At 33.8% G+C, this 10,756-nt stretch overlaps 1 protein-coding gene across 1 annotated transcript; it reads right to left on the reverse strand.

The window, feature by feature from the left end:
- Positions 1–1,196: 1,196 nt before the first annotated feature.
- On the reverse strand, positions 1,197–9,534 carry LOC145576456 (CO(2)-response secreted protease-like). The gene is made up of 11 exons (XM_081634217.1): positions 9,305–9,534; positions 9,105–9,205; positions 8,909–9,006; positions 8,031–8,192; positions 4,234–4,345; positions 3,411–3,951; positions 3,221–3,321; positions 2,679–2,921; positions 2,457–2,571; positions 2,139–2,352; positions 1,197–1,931 (listed from the first exon to the last, which is right to left on the reverse strand). Exons 1-11 carry the CDS (start codon positions 9,413–9,415, stop codon positions 1,381–1,383), a joined length of 2,349 nt encoding a protein of 782 aa, XP_081490343.1. The 5' UTR covers positions 9,416–9,534; the 3' UTR covers positions 1,197–1,380.
- Between the last annotated feature and the right edge of the window lie 1,222 nt (positions 9,535–10,756).

Here is a 10,756-nt window from a genome sequence, read left to right on the forward strand (position 1 = left end):
GCTAGTGCTTATACTTGGTTAACTCAGAATGCAAGGGAGGTTGGTTGGTGTAACTGGGTTTGGAGTAGATTGAATACTCCGAAACATAGATTCATTTGCTGGATGGTCATGTGGTGAAGGATCAAAGTCAAAACTCAGCTAGCAAAGTGGGGCATTATCAAGGATGATCTTTGTCCTCTTTGTAATTTGGAGCCTGAAACTGTAGAGCATCTAGTTTTTGATTGTCGGTATAGCAGGAAGTGCTATGTTCAGTTGCAGAATGGGATTAGATTTCAAGTCAATCCAGTGAATGTTGAGGACTGCAATGCTAAACTGGAGCAGATTACAGAGAGATTCAGAAGGAGAGCGAGTTATTCAGAGCTGTTTTGCTGTGCTTAATTACTGCATTTGGCCGCAGAGGAATAAGATGATTTAAGTTAAATGACTTCGAAGTCCAGAGGCTGTTATCAGGTACCTGAAACTTGAGATCTTTCAGAGAATCAGTTTTGTTATTCCTGTCAAAATAAGCAGGAATAACATTAAATGTGTTTTGTTTTTGGGTAGTGCTGCTTGTGCTATCTGTCCTGCTCTAGGAGCAGTTTTGTATTCTTGGTTGTTTTGGTGTTATTAATTTTATTTTTTACTTTTTCCAAAAAAAAAAAAAAAAAAAAAAAAGAAAAAAAAAGTTTACAGTCATAGTTAATAAATAATCGTAAGTCCTGCAACACTTAGCCATAACATTAGCAACTTTATTCGTAGTCCTAAAATAAGTTACGTTCGTATTCCTGCTTCATCCTATCCATGAGCGAAAGGAGATCCCTGCATTATCGTGCAATCACAAAGATAGTACCTCGTATGTTTAGACCATGAAGGATAGTACACACTGCTTATATTCAGTACAATTGTATTGTGCGGCAACCCTGGCCTTTGTGTGCTAGTAGTTGTAATGTTGTTTTCTCACATAGATTACCTTCAATTTATCAATGAATCTTGTTTCTAAAAGTGTAATATCTTAGAGTAAAAATCTAACAATGTGTAAAACCGCTAACCATTTTTATCCCCAAAATCTAACAATGTTCATCAAGGAGATAAAGTAGGACTCCCTCACAAAAATATGAACTGCGCCATTGATGTGTTAGCGTACAAAACATGCAAATAACGCTTTAATTTAAATAAATACATTCAAATGTAGTAGGATAAATGATGTCAGACTGCTTCATACACTATCAAATACTATATTCAAATGATACGCCATTGAGGTTTGTATGAAATATACACGTTTTTACAGCATATATTATACATTTAGCAGAAAGAATGAATCTTTTTCCTATATATCATTTGTAAGGTATGTATAATTATTGGTTATATGGTTGGTGTGCGTGTGGGATTGTGGTTCCTCAATCAATCTACGATATTTACAGCAAATACAACTCGAACATTGTGTACACCATCGAACCAATTTAATGAGCCATAATTATAGCCTTTCTGAGCTTGTTTCCCATGGAATGAAACATTGAATATAGCTGTAGTAGAACCCTTGTGAAAATCTATCTGCTTTGGAAATATATTTATCTTTAAGCCTTGTGGAGCTTGTACAGTGGCGGTGTATGATGCATTTGATGATCCAACATTGATAACATGCCTAGTAACTCTTTTTTCGTGATTGCGTTTCAGTTCACCTATGGAGATGGATGGATAATTTATGTTGGATATTATTGCGTCTGAAGTATCCTTTGGACAACTGAATTTTGTGCTTGACATAGATCGAAGGACTTTCTCTTTATATCCACAATAACATAAGAAATGAAAGTAATCCTCTGTAGTGGTCGGGAATACGAGTCCTGGATCAAGGGCTTTTACTGGACTTATCTCCCCAGCTCCAGTTTCGTGTGGATTAGCAATGTCTCCGGAACTATTTGTTAAACCTTTCCCGATGTTATCAGCAACAATTGCTGTAAGATATATGAGAAAAGTTATGAATTGACAGGAAAATGAAATATAACATATAGTAATGATTATCTAGTTTGCAAGCTCTATTGTTAAACATGTCTTTGCTGTAAGTTTTTGTCTGTACGACTGTATAACATGTATTGTAATAAACAAGCAGGATATGTTTTCGAGTATTTGCATTGTAAAAATATGGGGAGTTGCAGTATTACCTGTAGTCATCAAAGCTGATTTAATCATGGAAGGTGTCCATTCAGGGTGTATGGACTTAATGAAAGCCGCAGCACCAGTTACATGAGGACAAGCCATGGATGTTCCAGATTTTATAGCAAATTTTGACGGCTCTTTTTCAACAGTTTCTTGTCCTGGTTCGATTTCTAGAATATTTGCTGCAAGTATAGCAACTCCAGGAGCCATAATGTCTGGCTGCAATGATATAAGAAACAGAATTTTGAATAGATATCTAACTTATTAGTTTATAATATTGTGTCTAGGTGAGCCAATCGACACTAAAGTGCACTAACTTTTACCTTAAGAATATTTTCAGTGAATTCTCCAGGACCTCTTGATGAGAAATCTGCAACAGTTGGTGCTGGTTTGTATTTTTCCACAGAGACGGTTGACAAGATTGTCGCTGTTGGTTCCCTGTAGTGGGCATTGGAAGTCATTTTTGTACTTCACCTTTAGGTAAGTTTTGATATAATTTTCTAGCATCAAATAAATGTTGAGGTTTAATGAAATAATTAACACACCTCGTAGAATTAATGTACTTCAGTATCTTTAGTCCATCATCTTCTCCGACTTGTGTAAATGGGAAAGAACCTGAATCATATGGCACACCTTTTTCAACAATACTGATGTATAACAAGCCACTTGCACCTGCATCTTGTACCTCTAACATTTTGATCCGCCGTGATATACTAGGGTAATTGTTCAAACAAACTATTATTTTCCCAGACACTTTCTTAGGATCCAGTGATCCTGGATAGCAATTGCTGCAAGGAAAAGTGAGCATTAGATATAGCAATTTGGGACTGTTCTATTAGCTCCTACATCTATAGTATGTTAAACTTAGGTATTCTGGTCGACTGGTCTGATAGACTATGCTGATATGTTACTTGTCCGAAAATGCTACTTCATGACAAATTCCTATGATTTTAGACTAAAGATCAGTTTTTGAGTATCCTTACCTATGCCAAAACTCAGACATGAGTATGATTGTAACATAATGGTGTGTTTAGAGTCTCATCAATCTGAGGATACTTGGTTTTGGAAGTTATTGAACAAGACTTACCTCGCTTCTGATGAAGGGGTGAATGCAGAAGCCATATCTCCTGCGAATGCAAGTGGATACTGGCTAGAGATAGTAAGATTTGACAGCGTGATGCCAGACCCCTACATAGAAAATGAAATCATCATGAATGCCAAACTTTCTAAGTCAATGTAGTACAATGGTGTATAAGTATTCGGACTTGTCATCTCACATTGAAACTCGCATTGTTTCCTAAGAGCACGACTGATTCTAAATCCCTGTCAATATTGGAAGCAGCAACAGTAAATATCCACGGGGCTGTATTCACTGCAGTATATGGGTCAGGACCACTATTTCCGGCTGAGCATACCACCATTACCCCCATTTGGTATGCATGAAACGCTGCAATGGCTATCGGGTCACTCAAGAAATCCGCTTGTAAAAGTAAATCCATGCCCAAAGATATTGATATTATGTCAACACCATCTTTGACAGCATCATCAATAGCCTTCAATATTGTAGAGCCAGAGCAATTGTCTATTGTGCAGGCCTTGTAAACTGCAAGCCTAGCAGATGGTAGACCACCTCTCGCCGTGCCTTGTGCTAATCCAAAATAACTAGCATTCGTAACTTGGACTCCTGCTGCAGTTGATGCTGTATGAGTTCCATGGCTGTCGTGGTCTCGTGCTGAGTCACTTGACTTGGTGACAGTGGAGTTGCTGTATTTTCCAAAGCCGCCTTGTGGGATGTAGTTTCTTGCTCCAATTAATTTCCTGTAAAAAGTAAATTAGAACATACTGTATAAGTACATATGTTTGCTAGTACAGCACACATAGCAGCATATTTTGCTATTTAATTCCAAAAGATCCTTGTTTTTCAGAAAATCAAGTGATAATACAAAATGTCATAGATATACGAATGTCTCATGATTAACTATAACCACATTAGTACCTATTGCCTGAAACTATGTGTAAAAAAACACGGGGCATGCTAAATCAGAGCAAAGTGATGAGTATGATAAGTGAAATTCAGGTGACAAAATTCCGAGTAATTACCTGTTACAATCAGACTTCTTGAAGTCGAAGCCTTCCATGCAAGCTCCTTTCCATCTTGGAGGTATCTCTCCAAGACCTTCGTCAGTGAAACTTGGAGATTCTGGCCATATTCCTAAAACAATAACAATGGTAAAGCTGATTTTATGTTATTACTTAGGACATGTTCTCATTGACTGAAATGAGCTGAACTGAACTGATTAGAGCTGAACTGAACTGAACTAAACTGAACTGAACTGAATATTTTATGAGAGAAGAAAATTAGGAGCTGAACTGAACTAAACTGAACTGAACTTATTAGAGCTGAAATGAACTGAACTGAAAATACTCTGATGAACTGAACTACTCATATTATGTATTGTACGTACATAAGAAAATTTTGGCACCATTTGTTGTTACATACTTACTAGAGGTGTCAAAAAATGACCCAACATTTAACAACAGGATGTTAAAATGAGATCAGCCAACTAGACCCAACCAAACAATGACACAAATTGACACTTACATCAACTTAAAAAAAATAAAAATAACGTTATAGCTAATATATTTTTACTAAATTGTCGTTGAAATTAATAGTAAACATCTATTTCCTCCCTTTTTTTTTATATTTGCAATACTTTGACTTTTACATTATTCATGTGTTCCATTTTGACTAGCTCCGATGATTTAAAGCTATATATAGAGCTGTCAATTTGGGTATTCATGTTGGGTTCGGGTCAAGTCAAATCAGGTTTCGGGTTGAATTAGGATCTGGTTATGTCGGGTTAATCTAGCCTCAGATCAGGTTCAAGTTTAGGTTCAAATTATCTCGGGTCGTTTACCTTTCTGGGTATAGGTTGGGTTCGATTCGAGTCAAATTCAGATCGGGTTCAATTTCAGGTTCGGGTTTTGTTGAGTCAGGTTTGGGCGGGTTAATAGATGTACATTCCGGTTCGGGTTACGGTTGGGCTAGATAATTATTTGGTCGGATAATCTTAAATTTAGATCATTCTTGGTTTTGGTTCAAGTTCAATTCGAATAAATATCGATGTGGTGAAGCTGAACCTATATAATTACGCCCTTTATAATTTGATCAAACATTATCAAGATTTTATTAAGCCTATATGCGAAGTAATAGAGAACAAAAGGTATATAAGCTGAACAAATTGTACCAATATTTTGTTAAGGATTGAGGGTTTTACCGAAACGAAAGGTGTGTAAAATTTTATTAAACCTTTCATGACTTGGGTCAATAACAGGTTGCGTTGGGTTAAAATTTTTTGAGGTTCTAATCGGGTCGGTAATAATTCGGGTTCGGATTGTTGTTGGGTCGGATTAAATCGGTTGACGGTTACTATCTGATCAGGTGTAGGTTCGAGTTTAGGTTATAAAGTATTGGATCAAATTGGTTGTCGGTTAACATCAGGTCGATTCAGGTCGGGTTACAGGTCACTAGTTTCACCCCATTGTTCGGGTACAGATCAGGTTCAAATCATTGCCGGTTCAGGTCGGGTTCTTTGGTCGGGTTAGTTTTTGACAGCTCTAGCTATATATGCAAAAATATAGTTATGTGGAATATTGTTAGATTCATCCCTATTTATACTCTTTTAATATCAAATGTTTACAATTTTTACATATCAATAATTAAAGATATTAACGATTGCACTTATAAGCATGAAAAGAGAAGTATTATAGAGAGAGAGAGAGGTGTTATTATGGTGGCCCTATAAAATTTGTAAATCATCAAAGTGGACCTTTAATTTGAGTTGTTAGCAAGTCATTTTCATCCAGCCCGATCACTTTAATGAATCATCTAGATTTCCTAGGTAGCCAATTATATTTGTTCTTTCTTAAAGAGCTAGAAGGACAATAAAATACAAATACATAAATATAATAATATATACTATTACAGTATCACATAAATTTTAGAATGCATAAGTTTATTGGGAATTTTTCATTCCTAGTCAGGAATGTTAATTCGGGTGTTTGAATCGGGTTTAATGAAGTCAGTTAGTTTGTGTCTATTTTCAACCTTGAGTCATGCTAAAGTATTATGTTCACACGAGTCGAAATCTGATCGTATCTTAAGTCAGTTTTGAATTGGGTCAGATTCAATGTAATTTTGACACTTCTAGATAGCTCACATTGTTGCAAACTTACAATTGACTAAGGCTGCAAAATACCAATGAGGATTTTTTAAATTGTTACTCCCTCAAATCTATTCCTCAAATTTGATTACACATTGAATCTTTGTGCAGTGGAATCATTTGCAAATGAAATGTATCCATAATACTTTAGCAATTAATATTGTGTACAAATAAGAAAGGATCGATCGATGTATATATGATCTTGTTTATTTGATTCATCTTGATTTACATTTTTCAATTCAATTATAATTACCTATAATATATATTTAGAGAGTTTTGGTAAACTTTGAATGGGGCCTCTTGATTTATATATATTAGATCGATGTCAAGTTTGATAATCATGATATTGTGTTAATTTCGGATTAGATTATTTCAGTTCTAGTACAATCTTAATTCAAATCATTTCAGTTTTGATTAGAGTTGAATATAGATCAAGTCACTTTCAGCCAATTTCGGTTTACATCATTTGGTTCGATTAAGTTTTGTGTTGGGCCTTATGAAGACATGAAGTGATCATCAAATAATTGTAAAACTTATTATTGGGATATTCTTTGTTTTAGCTCATAATCCATTCATTCATTCTTAAAATTTGTTTTAGTGCTGTGCTCATCGTTTAACGGATTGGTTCATTGTTGAATTGTTTATGATCATTTGCAATAGGATGATACCAATGACTTGATGATCAAAATAGTATGGTTTATCATTTTGTATCATATAATTTGAAACAAAGAAAATAAGAATCAATTTTTGCATCTACATGAATAACATTGATAAGTGAAGTGATAGAATGTAAATTAAAATACTTGTGTAACTTTATGACAACTATAATGGATAACAAATCTCAATATAAATGAGTGACTTTTGTCTATAAGCAAATAAAAATATATATCATATATTATTAAGATATATACGTACAATAATTGTTATTCTCTCTCCTATAGTTTTAGGTTTTAACATTAAATAAATCGTAGGTAAACATCAAAGATGTCGAGTTTAACCAAACATTTGTATTCGTATATGTTTCTAAACTAAATTAATAAAGAAACATTGAGAAGTAAAATGTTGAAAATATTTAGACTAATCTCTATAAGAATTTTACATTTTTTTTTTCCTAACTTTGCACAACAGTACTCCAAAACTTAGTCCTTTACTTTAGCAAGAAGTTTCATATGTGGTTGCCACACCGTGTAGCTGCCATAACGTGTGATCAGAATTACATATTTATGGGTTATTCGATTGGTCAGGAATTACTCGGTCAGGTATCGGTTGGAGATTACTTGGTCAAGGGTTGCTTAGTTATTCCTGGGTTACTAGATTGGTCAAGGATTACTCAGTCAAGGGTTATTCGGATGATCAAAGATTACTCGGTCAATCAAGGGCTACTTGGTTAGTGGTTACAATTATGTGTTTGATCGGTCAGGGGTTACTTGATTAGGGTTCATGTGTCATTCGGCTATAAGGTGTGGCTAGCCACATCGAAAACGCGTTGTTACTTTTGTGTATCAATGTTTTATTTTTTTTGCAATAATCTCCAATTAAACAACTATCTATTACATTTATTTGTTTAAGAAACCAAAATATTCAAGGATTCATCACAATGAGTATATAAAGCACAAGTATATTCTAATTTCTGAAAATAAAACCAAAATAAATAAATGAGAAGCTTAGAAATACCTGTGTCAATCATTCCAATGATGACATCAGAGGAGGGAAATCCATGCTTTTGAAATTGAAAATGAGTTCCAAGTCCAGATTGCTGATCCAAGAAATCCCAAGATCTTGTAGTGTGGAGCTCCAAACTTGGATCACGAAACACTGATATTACTTCTTCATGACCTGTCTCACATTTTTTTATTATTTTAATTATTATTTTAAATTATTGCACCTCAATCAATTACATCTTCCTTTACCACTTCTTACACTACACTAATCAATTTTATGTATATTGCACACTTTTTTTAAGTCAAAATTACAATTTTACACTCACGTCTAGGAAATTCTACTCGAATTCCAATCACTTCAAATTGGAAGTGCCACTAACTAAATTTGGCCATACCCCAATATGTTACCCAGTTATTTAATCATACTTTGTATTTGTCAATACATAACTTTTTTTTTCAAGGAAATTTCGATATACGCAGTATAACTTTAACTATTGCTATATTTAATTAAAGTATATGAACAATTTAAATGTAATAGAGCATTTTGAGGTAGAAAATTATAAAATGTATTTTTATTTATTTAAGTGACTCATTTTGACTGATAATTACTTTTTCGTTGATATTTTGTATATATTGCTAATGTAACAAGTCTAAACTCAAATGTAACAAGTATAAAGAAAAGAATTGAATAAGATCTCATACGAAGTCCTATTTTACAAGTATTATCATACAAAGTATGAAGAATAATATAAAGTCATATTAATATCCTAATATCGAACGTACTAGTATATAATAAAAAAATAATAATAATAATAATAATAATAAAGGAATATAATGATCATGAAAGAATTAGATAGATTGAAGTTGAGGGAGTAGAATAAAGAAAAGTACCAGAAAGCAGAGAAGCTTCAGTGGCAGTAAGAAAGGCAGAGAATCCCCTGAATGTATGATGGTATACATGACCCACCGACATCCTCTCTCTTTCCGAACTGCATCCATTTTTTTATTTAATTTACTAATATATTATCAACATTAAATTTCATATTATAGTAATTTATAAAATCTGATAGAAATGATTTGATCATACCTTGGAATGACAGTAGAAAGCAATTGTGAATGAGCAGACTCAGTAATTTTCATGTCAAATTGATCTTCATCATTTGATCCACCCAAGTACACTATATAACTCTGCATTTTTATAATTAATCACAAGATAGTTAATTAATTAGAAGTTTGTATAATAATTAAGAAAAATGAGATGAGATGTATGAGGAATGAATGGATTACTTGAGGGATATGATCACTGGATAAGGATGATGGCGGCGATGGCGGCAGCAACGACGAAGAGGAGAAAGAGAGGAGGAGGGAGAGGGAGATGAAGAGGAGGGGAGAAGCCATGGAGGAGAAGGAAGAGTGGTGAAGTGAAGATGGAATGATGAAGTAAGGGAGAAGAGTCTGTAGTGTTGGTTTTTCATGTAAGGAATGAAAGAGAGGGACAGAGTGTTTGTTTGTCAAAGTACTTGATTCTTTACACTTCTTAGGAAACTTGATTCTGGGGTCAGTTAAAAGAAAGAAAAATATCACAAATTACATAGATTTTATATTTGAGGATTTATTTTTTTTTTTAAAAAAAAAAAAAAAAAAAAAAAAAAAAAAAAAAAAAAAAAAAAAAAAAAAAATACTGCTCTGTAATTGCTCTTTTTTATTTTTTTTATTATTTTTTTTTAATAGAAATTGGTTCACTGCTCCGAAATTGCATTGAATGAATTAAAGCTTTGCAGTAGTTAAGGAGAGCCTATTATATACATTCGGATGTACCGTACACTTTGGGTCATTTGCTCATTTAACCAACAAATGAGTGAAAATATCATTTGCTTATTTGTTGATTAAATTAGCAAACGACCCCGGGTGTACATAACAAATTCTAGTAGTTAAGGTCCTTAGAAAATTGGGAATGGGAATTTAGTGGAAAATTAAGCTCCCTTATAAAAATCAATTTTTGAGAAAATTTACCTTATAAAAAAAATTACTATGGCAAGATTTGGGAAGTTTGATTAGTTCCCGGCATTGACTTTTTTGCTTTTTAGCCTTTTTTCTTCATTTTTCTTGTGCATTTTTCCCTTCATTTAATGTGTTTATAGCTTCATTTCCTTGAAAATATGAAAGATGGAAAAGAAAATAGCCAATTAGCTAATTTTAGGCTACTTGAACCTAGACCTGGCAATCCTGATTCAAATCCAATGATTCAACCCAAAAAATATTAACCCAAAATTGACTCGAAATATAAAATCTACAAGACCCGATCTATATCTGACCTGAAAATGGAGTTGACCCCAAACCCGTACTGACCCGACTCGAAATTGACCCGACCTAAAATTAACTCGAAATGTTAGATCAGATTAGATTTGGTACCCAAAATGTCCCAAACTAAAATTACCTTAGAACTGAACTAAAAATGTCCAGTGCCAAAAATGACTCAAATTATTCATCTCCAACCGTAGTCAAGTTCATAATGAGTTTGATATTTATTATTATTACAATAACAAATATAAAATTAAAGATTTGAGCTTGACCCACAAATGAAACAACCCAAACATTATGACCCAACCTGAATATGATCCATACTCGACCTGAAAATGGTGTAACTCGAACATAATTAACCCAAACTTGACCCGATAACCGACATGAGCCATACTTGAAACCCGACTTGACCCAAATCGACCCATACCCGACCCAAAT

This window comes from Chenopodium album, chromosome 13 (assembly GCF_948465745.1).
Source record: "Chenopodium album chromosome 13, dcCheAlbu1.1, whole genome shotgun sequence".
NCBI lineage: Eukaryota > Viridiplantae > Streptophyta > Magnoliopsida > Caryophyllales > Amaranthaceae > Chenopodium > Chenopodium album.

Coding starts and splice junctions, on each gene's coding strand:
- LOC145576456 (XM_081634217.1), bottom strand. CDS start 9,415: ATGGCTTCTCCCCTCCTCTTCATCTCCCTCTCCCTCCTCCTCTCTTTC. Junction 3,322..3,410: donor GAAACAATGCGAGTTTCAAT/GTGAGATGACAA, acceptor TTTTCTATGTAG/GGGTCTGGCATCACGCTGTC. Junction 2,353..2,456: donor TCACTGAAAATATTCTTAAG/GTAAAAGTTAGT, acceptor ATATCATTGCAG/CCAGACATTATGGCTCCTGG.